This window comes from Chaetura pelagica, unplaced genomic scaffold, assembly GCF_000747805.2.
Source record: "Chaetura pelagica isolate M959 unplaced genomic scaffold, ChaPel_1.0 scaffold85, whole genome shotgun sequence".
Taxonomy (NCBI): domain Eukaryota; kingdom Metazoa; phylum Chordata; class Aves; order Apodiformes; family Apodidae; genus Chaetura; species Chaetura pelagica.
In genome coordinates this window covers 897,312-916,165 of record NW_009953505.1, presented here as the reverse complement: position 1 = coordinate 916,165, position 18,854 = coordinate 897,312, and the positions used below count along the sequence as shown (strand labels likewise).

At 36.4% G+C, this 18,854-nt stretch overlaps 1 protein-coding gene across 1 annotated transcript in view; it reads right to left on the bottom strand.

Moving 5' to 3' along the window:
- Nucleotides 1–4,356: 4,356 nt before the first annotated feature.
- Nucleotides 4,357–18,854, bottom strand: part of YAP1 (Yes-associated protein 1) — an 88,519-nt gene continuing 74,021 nt past the window's right edge. The window contains exons 7-9 of the mRNA XM_009999418.1: nt 10,549–10,679; nt 6,206–6,318; nt 4,357–5,601 (exon numbers count right to left, since the gene is read on the bottom strand). Coding sequence (XP_009997720.1) covers nt 5,363–5,601; nt 6,206–6,318; nt 10,549–10,679 — 483 coding nt within the window. The 3' untranslated portion in view covers nt 4,357–5,362. The remainder of the gene's footprint in view (nt 5,602–6,205; nt 6,319–10,548; nt 10,680–18,854) is intronic.

Sequence of the window (18,854 nt, the reverse complement as noted above, 5' to 3'; positions counted from 1 at the left end):
TCTTGGGCTGCTCCTGACTTCCTCCCTATACCACTTAAAAAAATAATAATAAATAAAAAGTCAGGAAAATCCAATAAAATTACTTTGCCTCATGTTCTAACACAAGCCAGTTTAATATAGAAAATACTATAATCAGAGTGACCAACTTTATTCCCATAAATAGAAAATGCCAGTTAGTCACAACCTACAGCTGCAGTGCTCACAGTTATAATCTCTGGAATAATGACAGAGGAGCATGTCAGGAAAGTAAGAATCATGAGTTTTCCACAAAAACCATTAGACAGCTTGATCAGATCTATTGGTATTTATACATTTCTTATTCAGCACACTTCCTCTTGTTTTTGTTTGGGTTTTTTTCTCTGAGAAAAAAAGACTGGGTTTTTTGTTAAGGAAACATTAAGTACTGGATGTGGTAGTTGGCACAAAGCTCTACCAAATATTCTAAGGACAATTTGTTTCTTCAGTTTGTGGTGGCTTCACCATTTCATGTTAGCAAAGATTTTTCACGCAGTACTGATGTCTTCCTACTTTGATGACATCTACATTTAGAGGGTGTGGATAACTATTTTTAACAATAATAAGTAGTGACAAGGGGCAAGAGCACACCTTTCCTCTTCAAAAGGAATATATAAACTATGGATGCTGATGCTGTAAAATAAAACCAGTGGCCTCACTTTATCTCCAAATAAACCTCCAGAATAGGGGGTGCTAGACAGATCATAGCCCAATCTCAAGTAAGTATTTCACTATCAATCCTAGGTGAAAAATGCTTTTTTTTACTGATAAGCAACACATTAGCACAGGAAAGACTCAAAGCTTCCTTGGAAGCAAACTATTTCTGGTTCACTAAAACCAATACTTTTTATTTTTAACTAAGTGTTGAAAATATTTTTAAAAAAACTGCCAGGCAAGCCTGAAACACCTGGACCAGATATCCTGCTTTGCTGTCTACAGTCTATTTAGGGGTGCTTCAGAAGGTCACTTATACTTCAACTACTGCATTATATCACCACCTAAATGTTAAAGAGAGAGATCAGCAAATAAAACTGGTGCATTGTCATGGCCTGGCACTGGATTTCTACTCCCAGGTGTCAGGCGTCATGTTGGATTTAAATTTAAAGGACCTGAGTGATTAAATCTAGCTATGAACCCATAAGAAAAGGACAAACTGACAGAAGCTCTGAGCTCTAGACTTTTAACTATGGAAACACAGAACTGCACTGAGTATCACGGGCTTAAGGCATTTTAGTGCTGAACAGCAGTGACTCTGGCACCACTAAAATGCAAAGTGTGCAACTTCAGCCATTACAAATTGCATTACATGAAAAAAAAACCCCACAACCTTTCAAAATATCTGCCTAACAGAAGGTCAAAATTAATGAATCCTGTAAATATTTTTTAAAGCTAAAATCTTCAGACTCTTTCAAAGTATGTCCTTACATATTTCACAATTCCTAAGTCAAAACTTGGGAACAAAAATAGTGTCTTTATTGATAGTCTGCCACAAATTGCTGAATCAACTCAGAGTTAGCAAAAAAAAAATGTATCTGCTACATGAGGAGATCCTGAACATTACAAGCATATCTGCTAAAAGTGGATGATTTCTTACAGCAGGTAACAGCTGTTCTGTTACCAGCCCTCGCTATAGTGTGATATGCAATTAAAGTACTGCTTAATACACACTGTATGAGGCGCAGCAGAATCACTGTCTCTTCATTCCTGTAAACACTCAGAGATGTACTCGTTAATGTTAAACCTTCACTGACTTCGGTGGGACTCCTGTCACTTAGGTGAGCTCGTACACAAGGTCTGCAGGACTGGAGTTTATAACTGCAAAAGCAGTGACAAGGGGGGATGAGAAGAGACCTACTACAATAGGAATTCCAACAATCCAATGCATCCATCTTACTGAATGAAATCTGTATCTTTACATACTATTAAATGTTAAAAACAAACAAAGATTTTTAAGCACAAAGTATATATTTATACCAAATAAAACAGCTGAAAAAGTATTACATAAAGAAAAATAATGTAACAGAACGTACTTAAGTACCTAACTTACAGTCATGCTCATATCTAAAAGTAACATTGGTAACTAATATATATAATTTTTGACAAGGGTGCATTTAAGAGTTCTCTAACATACAACATTCTAAATGTGGAGAGTATTTTTTCCAAGATACAGAAAACAAATTATTTTACACAGGCACACCTGTTAATTTGTAAAAAAAAACAACAACCAACATGCTTGTAAGTGAAAAGGTCACTTTAGTACTAATTTACCAGATATGTGAAAGCTATGTAGTGTTAATCATGTTGAAATTGTCCCTTCTCTTTTTGCATTGGTGAGCGCCAACACTGAATGGTACAATATTTGATCCATATGGTTTACTGACACTGCAACCTGTCTCCAAGCAGTAGCCCTGCCCAGATGTTGAACAGCACAGTACTGTACAGCCCCATCTGTCTGCATGTAGTGTATTTATAACTAAAAGCTATTACAATTATTACAATGATTTCTGTTTCAATATATACATCAGTATAAAATACTACCCAAAACACTTTCGCATTTCAAACAATTGTAACCACTTCATCAAACAATGCATTTGCAGAATTAAAAAAAAATAATAACCCAAATTAATGTTGATTGCCAACAGTACAGCATCTCTGTGGTATGTTTCCTACTAAATGAGAGAACGGAAATGTATTAAAATCCATTAAAATAAGTATCACAAAACATAATTAATGTTAGAGCTGTTCAAGGATTCCCAGTTTGTCAGTATCTAACCTAAGCAGTGCTGCCCAAATACAGCATAAGCCATTTAGTGTTTCTACAATAAGAAGAAAATATTCAAATATTAAAGCTGTGACAAACACACAAAGGCAAGGAAAGAAAATTTGTTCTGTACTCATCCCTGTTGTAGCAAGGTACAGCAAGTCAAGAGTTTGCACTCAATGCATCACCGTATGTGCTTTATACCTGGATACAACCATGGAAGACAACAAATGGAATCAACTCTGCATTTCCTTGCTGTTGTGGTTTTATGTCAGACCATTCAAGTTGTAACAACTTAGTGTCTTGTTTTTCCCAAAGGGAAGAAGAGAGAAGAATGGAATTGTAAAAATGCTACTAAAATCCCTATCTTGGACACAATATGTGGCTTTAGGAGCTACTGTGTCATTGCACAATATAAGTGGCCTATTAATCACTGAATTACTGGTGCAGCAGAATATATTTGTCATGTATTCTGAAAACTGTTTTTTTAAAACCTGCCTGTATCCCATAACAAACCACAACAAATTGTGTATTTCAAACACTAATAACCTTATGTAAAGTAGTAAATATATGTTTATAGTAGCAAATTTCAAATCTCTGCCTCTGCTGCTTCAGTTTTTAAAATGAGACTTGGCTCAGTTTTCATTCTTTACGTTACTCTAAAATAGAACTATTTCTGAAGCATAAAAAAAAATCCAAATTATAATACGGGATATTTTTGTCTTGTTTTGCTGATTCGTTCCTAACTTGAAAAATAATCAATGTTTTTTAAAAAGCACAAAACAAAAACAACCCCCCCAAAAAAAATCTCTCCCCAGGAGAAGTCCCTGCTAGCTGAGATTTTTTTCAGGACCAAGTTTCATGGTTACAGTATCTTTATAGTCATGTTATACACCCTTGAAAATAAAGGCTCACACTGAGAATGGTGACAGGCCCTTAATTATAGAGGTGTTAACTAGTGACATTTTGTTTCATCAGAAAAAGAAAAAAAAACAAAACAACAGCCCCACAAAACTTCATAGCTTATGCTGAAAGTTTGATTCATGCTCATTTTGTTCATTTAAAAATACTCTTTGGAAACTGTGTCAACTCCTGCAGACAACTTAGTGATACATCTTTTCCTGTTAAAATAAAGATAATTCATATTCATCTCTACCCCATGCTAAGCTCTACTACTAATATACACTTCATTACCTGCTCATGTCACCATCTAACACATATCTTTACATTCTTCTACATAGTGTCCAGGGCTTATTTTTCACCAAACAGATTTTGATAACTATTATACTTAGAGGAGTTTTCATTGAGAATTTTTTTGTGTTCTAGCCTTTTTATTGCAACTTAGAGTGACCATAATAGTTCAGACTTTCTCCATGCTAACTTGAGAGAACAAATTCAGAGTTTCTTCCCAGGTGAAGAATTTTTAAATCTAAACTCATTTAGATATCAAAACTGAAAACCAGGAGAGAGATTAGATGCACCTGTCATTTTAAAATGGTTTCTGCTACTTTAAAATGCATTTTAAAATTGTACATAGGACACTTAGGATTGTAACTTTTACATTGCTGCAACTGGAATCTAATTCAAAATATTGCAAATAAACATGAAAAATAAGCCACTGGTCATGAATTCTAATGATTACATTCAAAGCTAGCCTTTAAAAAAATAAAAAAGTTACAGGCAAAACATATCGGTTTATGTACTCACTAGCTTATCAGGCTACAATAGGCATGTTTTAAGTATAAAAAAAGCAGACAATTCAGATTTAAATAAGACTACATGAAATCAGAAAAAAATGCTTAGATTTCACTATTTTTTTAAAAAAAGAACACCTATTATTACTTCCCATTCTACAGCTACAGTTAAACCAACTAACAAAAATAATCAAACTATTTTTGACAAACAAAAGTTAGGCTAGTGTATGTGGCAACAATCAAAGTTCATATATGTTTCTATGTAAAATGACTCATGATTTACTATAACATAAAATATGAACAAGAGCACTTTGTGACTAATGAAATAACTACTAGTGGAAACACTTAATGCCAAACAGTCTTCAGCCTTCCTTTAACTTGTATCTCCAAATCAGTATTGACTTCTTTTGACCAGATACATCATTTTTGGCTTGTCACCCCAGTATGTCACTTTTTACCACTTGCCACAGACAGCAGGAGACAACTAGCTGAGCAAACTACAAGCAGTGACATGCAGAAATTAATTCTCAAATCTGAGTGCTTAGATAAAATGATATGCAAGCGCACACTAGGACAAAAGGAATGGCATTCGTCATCCAAATAGGCTCATCATCCTTCCCTACCCCCCTTGAACAGTAGTTAGAACAGCAATAGAAAAAGATCAAGAAGATGTCTGTTCTTCAGAGTCAACTGTGGAAAGAAGTCAGCAATATATAACAGCAGCGATGGACAAGGAAGAGCAAAACGAAAGAATCTTGTTGGATACTTGTTCATTTACTTTTTCTGAACACAAGCCCAAGTGTACCACATTGGCTTGTTCTGAACTTCAGATACAGATGTCCTATTCTCCTTAGATCCTTCACAGATTTAGAATTCAGTCTCCCTGAGGCCTCTATAACCAAGTAAGAAAACTCTCTTTATCTAGCTTGGTGGCTGCCAAGACAGATTCCATGTCATTAAGGATGTCAGAGCTCAAAGCCTCTTGCAGACTTGGCATCAGTTCTTCTCCTTCTATATTCATCCCATCTCCTTCCAGTGTCCCAAGGTCCACATTCGTCCCTGGAATGGCTTCAAGGTAGTCTGGGAAACGGTTCTGATGGGACGGTATGTTACTTTGGCTGATACTGTCACCTAGTTGTAACACAAAGCAAGATGGATATTAAACATAATGGAAGTAGCAAACCCACAATTTATCAGGACAACTGATTAAATGTTAATCCGATACCTCTTGCATCATACAAGCAGCATGATGCATACAAATCCATCACAAAAACCAAAGATGACTGCATGCAGATGTACAATGAACCTGCCTTTGTTTCCACCTTTTCACCTGCTGACCCAAATCTCTACAGATCTTTCATGTCATTTAGCATATTTTATTTGTTATGCTCAAATAAAAAGACAATACAGAGTCAAATGTTGGTTTGGAGCAGTATTAGCAACAGTGGATGAGGTACTGTTCTTCGCTCTGAACAAACAGTATTACTTTAAAAGCAAATAGACACTCAAATACAACAGGAGTGGTAATATTTATAAGCAATTCCCCATCTTCCCAATAACAGTGGTATGAGTATGATTTTCAGAAATCTAACTATAATATTTCTATTACAGAAATCAAAGAAGGTGGAAAAACAGTCAGAGAAGTATGACAGCTTCTCCAAGTTGCTTGTTTTCACTGCAAATGGAAACAAGTATATCTGGCAAACGTGCATTAAGGATGTCCACAAAAACAGACCTGTATCCATCTCATCAACACTGTTCAGGAAGTCATCGGGGGTTCTGGGTACACTATAACTGCTCATACTAAGTCCACTATCTGTGCTTTCGTCTCTGGAGTGATAGGTTCCACTGTAAACAGAAGAAAGGGGATTAAAAAAATGAGGGTAGAGTATGAAGAAATTAAAATAAATGCTTAGTTTTTAACCAACCCAAGGGCTTCAGAACACTGCTGTCAGGAGAAATGCTCTGTTCTAATAAAAAACTGAAGCCTTTGTCCGTGCAAGACACCTGGGTTTTACTTTATGCAGACCTTTTCCCATTAAAACCATACTATTTAGATTCAATTTCATTTGTTGAGAGACCATCTAAGTAGCTTAAAAAAACTGCTTGTGTTTGGCATAGTTTTAAACTTTTCACACTCACCCACAACTAAAAACCACTGGAAGCATCTCACGGATAGTCCCTAATGATTATAAATGTAGTAACAACAGTGGTGTAGCCTTTCACACTTCTCCAAGGATTAGAAAAAAAACATTACTGACTACTAATGTCTTCATATTTAATCAACCACTGAAGTGTATTTTTAGGTCACTGCTGTTGTTATTAATAGGAGCTATTATTGGAACTCCTTGAGCAATTCTTCAATTGCTTCCCACTGTTGCATTACTACTAGTTCAGTCATACACGTCATGGCAAGAACGTGCCCTAATATAAATCAAATACTGGTACAGAAGCCATCCTGTAAACAAACACTGCTCAGAACAATCTTGCTGACAGAACAGTTAACAAAACAGTGATGGCATGGGGCCTCACATGCTTTCCCTTCCTTACTGCCATCTTACTGAGTAAGCAGGAAAGAAAGCTGCAGCGGGAAATCTGGGATGGGGTGGAAGGGGAAAGTAGGCTGATGTATTGAGTTTATACAGCAAGGTTTTTATAGCAGAGGGCAGCAGGGATGGCCTCTGTGAGAAGATACCAGGAGCTAACCCCATGTCAGGCACAGCTGGTTCCAGGTAGCTCCAAAATGATTCTGTTGCTGCCCAAAGCTGAGCCCATCAGTGACAGTGGGGGCACCTTTGTGATAACATACATAAGAAAGGGTAAAAAACCCACTGTGCAGCAGCTGGGAAAAAGGAGTGAGAAAAAGTGAGAGAAGCAGCCCTGCAGTGAAGGAGAAGGAGAAGCATCTCCAGGCACCAGAGCAGAGGTTCACCTGCAGCCCAAGGAGGACCACAGTGGAGCAGAGATCCACCCTGCAGCCTGTGGAGAACCCTGTCCTGCAGCAGGTGAACATGCCCTGAAGGAAGCTGCAATCCATAGAGAGCCCATCCTGGAGTAGGTTCCTGGAAGGAATTGCTACCCGTGGAGATGAACTCAAGCAGGAGCAGGTATTCTGGCAGTGGCCTGCATAAGCAGGTGTAGAGATACATGATCATCTTCCTCTCTCTGCTTATCCTTATAATACTCAGGCTTCACAGAACATTTTCAAAACCTTTATTTCTTCAGGTTGTGGTAGCATACAATGAGAGTCCTTACTGATTTTCCAGCTTGAATACTAAATGAAGATCAACTTGACTTACTGCTCAGATTAGCACTTGAAGCCATACTGATCATTCTTATAAGGTGCTCATAAAATATTCAGCATATGCCTTTTTATCAAGCATGAAGAACCAAACAGATGCAGTTTGAGAAGCCATTCAACATTGGATGCAAGCTGAATGCCATCAGCCATGACTACAGATATATACCAATTAAATTTCACAAAGACATCTTTGCCACACAAGAAAGAAACCTAACATTCCTCTTTAAACATTATTTATTTATTTATTTAAAAATACTAACGCCACACATTTGATAACAATCCTAATAATTAAGCTACTTATAACTTATGTGAAAAAAAAATGCTGGTGTACTTTGCAGGACAATATTCTAAAACCAGAACTGAAACTATGCGGAACTAAATCAATCTAGTTGAGAAGGCTTTTTGGCTGCTGCTCTCACACTTGGAACATCCAGCTCTTCTCTTCAAGTCACTCCTTCATACACATTTCCTCTTTCTTCAACAAGGATTTCTTAATTTAGCAGTCACACCATCCAGAATTACTGCATGCAGCTAAACTGCATTACCCAAAATAGAGTAAGATGCTTCTTCAACCAGTACTTGTTAAAATATGTGTATACAAAAGAAGAAATCTCAATTTAGGAGTTAAACAGAGAATTACCGTCGCTACCAATATAAATCTAATAGATGAAAATACATAAACATACAAACCAGAAGGTGAAACAGTCTAATAAAGTTCATGTAAATTAAAACTCTACTGTACATTTTCTCAAATAGCTCCAATGTAGCAATTATTACCTGAGATTTTTTGGATGTTCTGATTATGTAGGCAGTGGAAAATATTCAACTACCTAAACCTTGGATATCCAACTTTGGTAAATAAAGTTAGAGGGACTGGCTCACCAGAAATATAACCTATAAAGATAGAAAGAAGCCTTTCTTTAAGTCTAAATTTTAATATAAGGGATATCAAGGAGATCTCTAGGGCAAAACTATTGGACTGCTGTACCTAATTCAGACATAGAAACGAATATCCACAAATCTTCTTTTTAAAAATACCTTTCCTTTATCCCTATGCCAGAACTAAGAGCAGTGATACACATAAAATTACCTGGCAGGAGACAGTTCACACAAAAATGCAAATCAAGGTATCCTGAACTCAAGTCAGGTACAGTGTGCTACTCTCACAGCAGAACAACACTAGCACAGACAGTACACTTGAAGCAATGAGAGAAAAAGCCCAAGAAAAAATGATGTTATTTACATAATCTAAATGATATGAATGACAACAGATTGCACTGGGAAGATGGATGGTATGCTCTTGCACCATCTCCACTGAATTTTACTAATTTTGAGAATTAGAGTGAGGATGGAGTACATGAAATGCTGGAGACATCTCCTGGAAAAGGCAGAAAATAAGACAAACTTAAGCTAAGCTGATGTAATATCAAGAACTGGGAAAATTACATACAATGACAATACAACCTATGGGATGAAGAACACAAGTGTGAGATACCAGCAACATTTAGTTAAATGAATATGGGAAGGGATTTACAATTGCAGTAGAAAATTACAAAGATTTTAACAGCTTTCCAAATCTCAAATTTGGCAGGTATTTAAGCTTGCCATACTCCATAATCATGCCAGTTCTAACATGATGTGGACTTCTTGGCTTACAAACAGGTTCAAAACTGTACTGGTGGGCAAACCATAGAAGTTAGAACTTATACTGAAATAATCAAGATTAATTTTATGGTGTCTTCCACCAGTATAATAACGTACCATTAAAGAGAAGGACTAGTGTGCTGTCATACTACATGAGCACTGAAGAACAAACATACTAAAGTTAGCTAACATTTCAAGGTAATGCATAAAAGTAGTGATAAACTCTGACATTATTTTCCTCTTTTATGGTAGGGGATACTGAGTTGCTATCAGTTTAGACTGCTGACAAAATACAGCCAAAGGAGAACTACAAAATCAGCTACTCGAACTTAAGATCAATTACTTGATCCTGCTGAAATGTCAGGAGGTTTTTACTCCTTTAATTGAAAGTTTTTGTAGTTTGGAAATTTGAGTGGTTTACCAGTTTCATTTTTTTCTTTCCAGTATTCTAAGTAAAATATACACATATGACTTATCTCAAGGTGCAGCAGTTTCTCCAAAGTTGTAATGGTTAGTATGAAGTATTTGCAAGCTGTAATTAGAAAAGAATTTCCAACAAAACAAATACTCCAACTAAGAACGATTAAGAAAAAAATGTATATGAAAAATACTAGTCTGTACTGTAAAATTCTACATCTTGAGTTAAAAGACCCACTTCAAAGTAATATAGCATTTAAAATGAAACATGCCACTATTTGCAGACCTAACAGTAATAGAGTAAAAATACTACTAAAAGAAATAACCAAATTGGAGGAGAGGGGTGAACAGAGAAACCTTAAAATGAACCTCAAAGTGTAGACCTAAATGTGCCTCACAGTTCATTTGATCTCCTAGCAAGCTATTCACAAATTCTTCTGAGTCAGTAATTTGAACTGACTGTTAGTCAACAGATTATGCAGAGGCAAACATGTTACGACTTTGAATAAAAAACCCTCCTACAAGTCTGAACAGCCTACTTCCTCCCACAGGAGACAGCTTTTAATCCTCAACTTTTACTAGACTTGCCATTTAAGGAAAGATTCATTTACAGCTGTGGCTTCTGGCACAGACAGATGTTCAAAATAAACTATTACATGTCCCAAACAGAATTTTAAATTTATTTTTTCCCCCCTCTAGTAGCTACTCACACAAACCTGTTAAGAAAGGGATCAGAACTATTTGTAGTCATTGTTCTCAGTTCCTGAGACATTCCAGGAGATGACACGGGATTTTGTGATCCACCGTCTTGTTCCATTGTTGGAAGCTGGCTACGGAGAGCCAATTCCTAGAACAGGGGGGATTAGGGAGAAGAGACAGAAAGATCATGTTAGGCATTTGAGCAAACTTTTTAGATACATAAACACATGACATTATGGGTATGCTTTTACTGTACCCATTTACAAGATTTAAATGAAATTATGTTTCTGAAGACCAAGGAAGAATTTTTACTAGCTTCAATGATAATCAAAGTTCCACCAGCCAAGCTCAGTATTAAAGAGACTTCACTGTAAATGTTTTTATGGTATAAATATCTGCATGTTTACATAATTCTTTTCTAGTTCATTTTGATATCCTTTTGCTAAGTCTATTCTGAAGATCCAAAAAAGAATTTTTAACGTTATCTAAGACACATCTGTCTAGCTCTGCTGACTAGCATTTTTTCCCCATTTTAAGTTCTGATCTAGACCCTTTCTGCTTCGCTTTTTTGTTCAGCCAAGTTTAGTGTCTTTTCCTACATGTTCAAATTCACTCCTTCTGTTTGAGGCATGCATTTTGAAATTTCTGATTGTCCAAATCAGTGATTTGCCCTGTATGTAAGTCTTTAATTTGCATAAACTTCACTCCCATTACTGTGGATTATTTTACATATTCCTTTAATACCAAGTTTCATATATTGTACTAGGTTTTCTCACTCCTGTTGACTAGACCTCTGCAGAAAGTGTACAAACATACCACTGGGTTTTGTATTCCTCACACCCATTTGCCTGCTTCAAGTAAAGCCAGTCCTCTGCTCACCATCAATTACTTGGTCACTGTTCTAACAAATAGTAATAATACTCCTCCTCATTTTCAGATCATAGGATGGCAGGCAACTTTTAATCAGTTCTTTAGGTTTACCTGTATTATTTTCCTTCGCTTATGTAATAAAACGAAGTGCAAAGACTATATAGTTAGTCTTACTTCACAGCCAAGTTTACAAACTTCCATCAGTCACATCAGCTGTGATATAAGGTGGTTTATTTATATATAGGTGGACTCAATCAATTTTTTTAAAAAAGGAAGTTTTACTTCTTGAAATGCTTCCCAAATGGTCATCTGAAGACAGCAGGTCTTAGAGCAGCCATCCCTGAGATGGGTCAAGAACTGCTCACTCACATCATGATCTTTATGCCCTTCCTCTGGAGACTGGGATTCTTCCAAATGTCACCTGAGTCTTCCTTTCTCTGAGAAACTGCCTTCCCATGATGCAACTACTTTTAACTTACTTGTCCAATAAAAACGGAGGGAAAACAAACAAAAAAACAAAACCTCTTGATTTATAGAATTATAGAAATGTTTTGGTTGAAAAAGACGTTTAAGATCATAAAATCCAACCATTAACCTAGCACTGCCAAGTCCATCATTTTGTACCACTACTTCTAGAATCTCTTCAGCCTTATGTTCATACCTGGAATACAGGACACCTTCCTTCTGCACTCTGAAAGCAGGGCTGTCAAACACTGAGTGCTCTGCTCTTAGGTAGCTACAGCTGCCTGGCTGTGGCAAGAACACTCTGTCCTTTCCCCCTTCCCCTTGCTTTGATCTGTGCTTTGCATTTTTATTTCCTTGGGCTGCAGTCCCTGATTAGGATGAAAAGGAGAGGCCTAAAGTGCCAGCAGTCTGTGGAAAAAGCTTAATCATATACCAGTGGCCCAAAGAGTGATGACAACACAAAACCAACATGGAGTCATTTCTGAATATTAAGCACACTGTGTAGCAGGCCTGGTCTTTCCAATCAGCACTACCTCCTGATGCAATACTTAGAAAAAAAAAAGGCAAAAAAACCACAACGAGACAAGAAATACATTAAAGTCCTGTTTTCAAGACCTATTGACACCAAAAAAACCATAATTCTCCTCTGTACCTTAAGAAAAAAGTCAAAGAATAAACAATTTGGAAATATGAGAAAATTACCTTTATATTTACTAGACCCTTAGAGGGTAGGAGAGATTGAAGCTTCATCAAAATGCAAACTTTTAAAAGTATGGTAAAAATAAATGTAGTTCAGATACTAGCTGGCTACAAAAGAAAAATCACATTTCATTGAAGGCCCACTAAAAAAAAGAAGTACTAAACCAAGAGAGAGAGTTGTATATTGCTCATTTTTTGGCACGTACATTGAAGTTAAATAAATCTTTTTAATATTAGTAGCAGTTTTATTCCTGTTTCAACAACAACATTGCTAAAAATGTAAAATTACAGCTATTTTTAACTATAAGTACTATTACTGCTACTTATTCTGGAGACAGAACTACAGCACTTCCCTCTAGAAAGAATGTTATTCCATTACTCATTCAAGTAATAAATTCATGTCAATCTGGGAGTCTGAAAGAGAAAGGAATTCCAAAAAAAGATGAGCTATTCAGAAACAAATATAGAGCAACTTTTAATCATTCCATAAGATAAGCAAGGTTTTCAACAAGACCTAAAGAGTGTATGAAGACCAATTCTTCCTGAAGATGCATGTAATGGAAACTAAACTTGCATTGCTTCAAGAACAGTCTTTTAATTTCTTCATTATGAAACTGATTTTCAATTTAAATAATGCTTCCTATACTTAAAAAAAATGTATGGGAGTGTACAAGCCTGTCTCGGCTCCAAACAGAGCAATGTGAACTACAGGCTTCTAGGTCATGCTTTAAAATAAATCCTTTATTAAAAGTATTTAAAGTCTGGAGGCACAAATAAAACTATGAAAAAATCCTGGCTTATATTTCTATAACTTGATCTCATCCTGTTTTTGTAAGTATGTCAAATTTCTTTTAAGTACCTCTGGGAAAAGAAAAGCTCAGCATTCCTATTGTTAACACAGAATTTTGATTATTACATAAAGACCAAAATGATCTGTCATCTTAAGCAAAATAACTTCAAAAATAAGGTCAGCATTGTGTAATTTATCTGGCTGACCGTATCCATTTTTGTTTCATAATTGCATACAGATTAAGTTTTACATGAAGTTCCAGGTCTTTCACACCATGTCCAAATTAACTTTATGAAGGTTAGTCTTTTCAGAACATTTTTATCCTCATCACACTTTTGCAGAAAGGTAAAAGACTCCCTCGTGCAGCTCATGTATCATATTCTTACTGTATTAAAAATATTTTATGCTTCTCAACTTAAATAAATATGGGAGGTTTGGTAAATTTACTCTAAAAGGGCCAAGTGTAACATTTCTGCCCCCAAACACTGTTCAACTATGAAACAATCTACAGGCTTCATGGGGATGGGAGTGAAGCATTAGAGGAAAAGGAAAAAAATTACACTTATGGGCAGAATTACAGCACCAGTTATTTCTTCAACCTAAGTATTTACATTCTTGTTTGAGGTCCACAAAGTTACAGCATATGTCCAAAAGACACAAGGAAAACACATGGCAAGATGAAGACAAATTAAACAATGAGGAGTTATGCAATTATTGAAGAGAAAGGAGGACATATACATAATTCAGTGTTGCAATAATGAAAACTAGCAAAACTAATTTAAGAGGTGATACTGGTAAGAGTGATAATAATTGCATTGTATACACTTGGCAAAGAACTCAGTGTTACACATGGCACTGCAAGTTCAGATAAGGCAGCACAAATTGGAATAGACATTTGTAATTGTTTTGCAGTCCTTTGCTGTCCACTGCTGCATACTCCTCTTGCTGTTTCTCTGCCCCTGGCTCCAGCAGTGCAGCTGCCCAGCCAGGGTGTCTCAGAGCACCAGGCAGGCAGGTAACGTGTCAGCAGGAGACAGCGACCACAAATGAAGGCCAAGCAGAGCTGGATGCCCTCCATCTACCAACTTCCGCTCCTTCTAGCAAAAGCTGTTAATCACAGCCATCTCATACTCAGGTCACCATGACTCATAGCTTCTGCTGACCAATTGCTTTAACAGTACTTCTGCTAACCAATTGCTTTAACAGTACTTCTGCTTGTAAATGCAAGTAGCATCAATGACTCCAGGAAATCCACTGCAGTGAGCTACAGCTCCTATACAGACACAAAATGTGTTCTGAAGCAATTATAGGCAATAAAAACCAGACCAAGGCAACTTATGCAGATCTTATTTACTCTGTAGGCATTTAGACAGGGTATTTAACCATAAAGATCTATGTTAAAAAGCAAGTAATAAATTATTTTTTTAATCTGTAAAGGTTGGGTGCTCTGAGTCAAATCACAGCTTCTCCATTTTCCATTTACTCATATAATGCAAGCATCTTTCCTGCTGTGTAAGCTCCTGATGACAAGCATTTCTCAATCAAACCAACAGTGTGGAACTCAAATTCTACAGCTCTTGCTACATCAAGTAATAAACGAAGTTTCACTTAGATACATGGTTTTCAGTAAGAAATTAAATACCTACTGTTTCCGACAATGAAGAACATTTAAAGCACTTAGACCACAAGATGGCTGAACAACAGCAATGGTGCTTTTGCAGTAAAACTACACTAATTCCACATTTTGTGTATTTTGATGGCAGACAACACACCCTTCTCCCCAAAATCCAGCTATTTAAGACTGTCTTCCAATAACACTTGCCTGTTAACATCTGATCATGTTTGCCTTTTCTAGGTACTACTTTAAAGTAGTACCTTATTGTACTGCTCATCAGAAATACTGAAGACTTAAATAATAGTTAGGTCAAGGAACAGCACCCTTATTTCTACAGGACATCCAACTCCAAGCTGAAATTCCCAATACTTTGCCAAGACTTTCTGGTTTATTTAACAGCTTTCAGAAGAAGCAGTTTATTAGTCCAGGCAGAAGATGATGTGTTCCTTGATCTCTTAATCACTGTTAGTCTCAACCCAGAGGCAATTCCAAAGTGAATTTTTAATGATAGTTGGCCTTTGACTGCCTATTCTTATTCCTCCCCTCAACTGGAACTAGCATTTGTCTGGCTGTACACTAAGACAAGTCAGAAAACCAATCTTGCTGAAAAATAATTTTCCTGATAGATGAGATGTCTGATCTCTCTTGCAGTTTAGCCACACCAATGTTTTTTCATAACCCAGTAGCTGAAACAATGTTAGACACATCCTGTTCTGCTGCCTTATTCTTAAGGCAATCTCTGGCAGACAGCTCAGTTTCATGTCTTAAAGTGCTGCAGTTCAGTTTGCCAGAGCACATCTACCAGACCCCTCAATCAGAAGTCATTTTATTAAAACCCAAATATTTTCCTTTAAAATTACCACACAACTCCTCAGCTGCAATTTATAGCCTCAGTTTATGATGGCTCTGGACAGCTAGTTAAGTGTTCTCCTAGATTGATTTCTAAAGCCACGGCACTGCATAGATGTGCTGTCTTACCTGTAAGCCTCATGGTGCTCCACAACAAAGGTCTGTACAACTGATGCAGAGTAAATGAGAGGTACTTGACAGATTACCAGAACTAACATTCAGCAACCTAAAATACAAGTGCTTTCCTAGAAACAGATGCTTATATAAATTAGAGAAAATATGCTAAGGTTTGTTATTACACATTGAAATTACTGGCAGCTGCATGGTATGCTGATCTTACCAGCAAATACCCTAGTATTAATGGCAAACAAGTAAGAAATCTTCCAGTCTTAGCACAAGAAAGTAGTCTGCACCACATCCAAGAATAATGCCATCTCTCTCCATTATATACTTGAAGGCAAGAAATCCATTACCTAGCCAATTTTATGGTGTATACAGAAGTTGACTGACATCTATTTCAGGTGAGACACTATTGACATCCAGATACTAATCGAAAGAAAATGGAAGGCAAGTTACTGGGTATGGAGAGAAAGCCAAGGCATCTTCAGATGATTGATGATGATGAGCATAAGTAACTGGACAGATGCTTGGTGGTTTCAAATTCCCTGCATGTATCAATAGCTCTTGCTTACACACAGTAAGTATGGAAAAATAAAATTTTTCCTTCAAATATTTCTGACTTGGACATTTTTAGAATTATAGTAAGATACATCTTCATTCAAACAAGAAGAGTCCTTTACAGTATGTGCTACAAAAGATGAAGCTCAGCAACTGTTTAATCTTTTCAGGAGGTATTTAAGTGCTGAGGCCTCCATACTCTCCTCACTGAGTGTGAGTGTCACTACAGGATACTGTGTTATCCTGGCAGAGATAAAAACTGACAAGGACACAATGCCCACTCAAAACAAACTCATGCTTTTCTTAAAAAAAAAACACCAAAACAAAACCTGACTGAAGATATTGATACAAACGTGCCACTGTATCCAGGTTACATGGACAAAAAAAGTCCAGAAGGAAGAGGATGGTGCTCTGGATGCAGCATGCCAGACTAGATGACCTCCACCAGTCCTTTCCAACCCCCTTGACTATGTGATTAAGAAAAGCTGAGAGATCCAGTTAAAAGTTCAGGAACACTTATCAGGATTTTTTATCTATATATGAGAGATCTTCATTAGAGGCAAGCTTCAAGAACGCTGCTGTCACAGAACTTCTTCACCGTCTTCCCAGAATTAAGAGCACTGAACAGAAGAAGATTTTAGTTTCAGTATTCCTTAGAAGAATACCTAAAATTTAGCAAGAGAAATTATTCTTCTTCCCTCAAGCACAGCCTTATCATCATGAAAGCAGCTAATTCCTCTAAACTTCATTAATTTTATTCACAAAGGAAAGAAAATCTGTCAAAAAAGAAACATTTGACCAAAGAAATGTCCACAGATTCATGAGGTTGACTGTGATTTGATGGGATGTAGAGATTGGGACTTCAATAGTAACACTGCTGGAGAAGACAGACAACATTTGTCTCTATAGTAGGCCTCAAGAAGCATTCAGAGACCAATTTCCAGAAGCAGTTATCTAAGCACTTTCTTCTACATGTGGCTGCTCCCTACATTACTGAAGTGACACGTGAAAACACAAAAAACACACGTAGATGATAAAAGTACTATAATACCAGATTATTCATGTAAATTGACATGATTGCCTACTGTTCAACCCACCAGATCACTTAAACATAGCTTGAGTCATTAGCACAGACTAATAAAACTGAACCCAGCAGGCAAGTATACAAGTGAGCCTGGTATGAAGTTGCCAGTTTAAATGTAACTGGAATCCTGATTTCTGCATAAATCCTTCCATCAGTTCCCATCCCAAACAAAGCACAGTTAACACTACCTATACACGTAATGAATTATTAATACAGTCCCTTTGATTTTTTCCATCTTTTTAGTGTTTTAAGCCAGAATGCCAAGAAGTTCCAAAAATCTGATCTTGTAAGTTTGAAACTGCTTCTGAAGTTCTCCATTTGCTCATATTTCTGAGTTGGCAACAGGAAGAAGTTAATGTGGAAGAGTAAACAACTGTATGATGGGACTTCATGCATACAAGAAAACACAGAATACACTTTTGGCATTCAGTTAAGAAAAACAACCTTTCTGAATGACCTCATTGTGGTAGAAGATAAGGTGTTTCCAACTGCTGGGGAGGAGTATGCTTCTCTGTTTATTCCCTTGTATACCAGCAATCCTTAAGGATATTTTTCCTCCTCCTTCTTAATAGGATCTAATATTGATCAAGGAGATCACTATGTGGTTAATGTTTTATAAATGAATCGAGTTACTATGTCTCAAATAAAATGCTTCTATTTTAAAGCTGCACTGATATTACCAAACAAGAAGGTGTTTTTTTCCAGGATGTAAGTACTGTTTCCAGAGGTCTAAGTTTTCTGTTTTGAAGATGATTTCAGGAGAAACAGTAGTGTACAAATTTTGTGGTACTCTTCAGAATGCAATAGCACACCAGTACTCACAGCTTTCAAAAACACAATTCTTCCTTTTATTCTGGGTTTTTTTTTTTTAGAAAAACAAGGTGCAATACAAGCCAACCTAAATATTTTCCTTAAAATCAGTAGATTAATGCTGTTAGCAATAGCAAGCTCTCTGAATAGATCCATAAATACATCCTTTCAAAGATTTATTCTATATGCAACTTCTTAAAAGCCTATGCTATGCTTATTATGCTTCCCATTTTGACCAATTTTCTATTGGTCTAACTTGGGAGGCTTTTCCGAACTGGTGTTTCCTATACAGAAAATCTTTATGTTCAGAAGTCTGTTAAATGTCAAAATGGAATAATCACACTTTAAATCACCACAGCAATTTTAGTCTAATATATTAAATAATTCAGTTACACTGCACATGCTTAAAAATCATAAATATTTCAAGTGACTTTTTATTAGCTGATTAAAGATATCCTTAAGA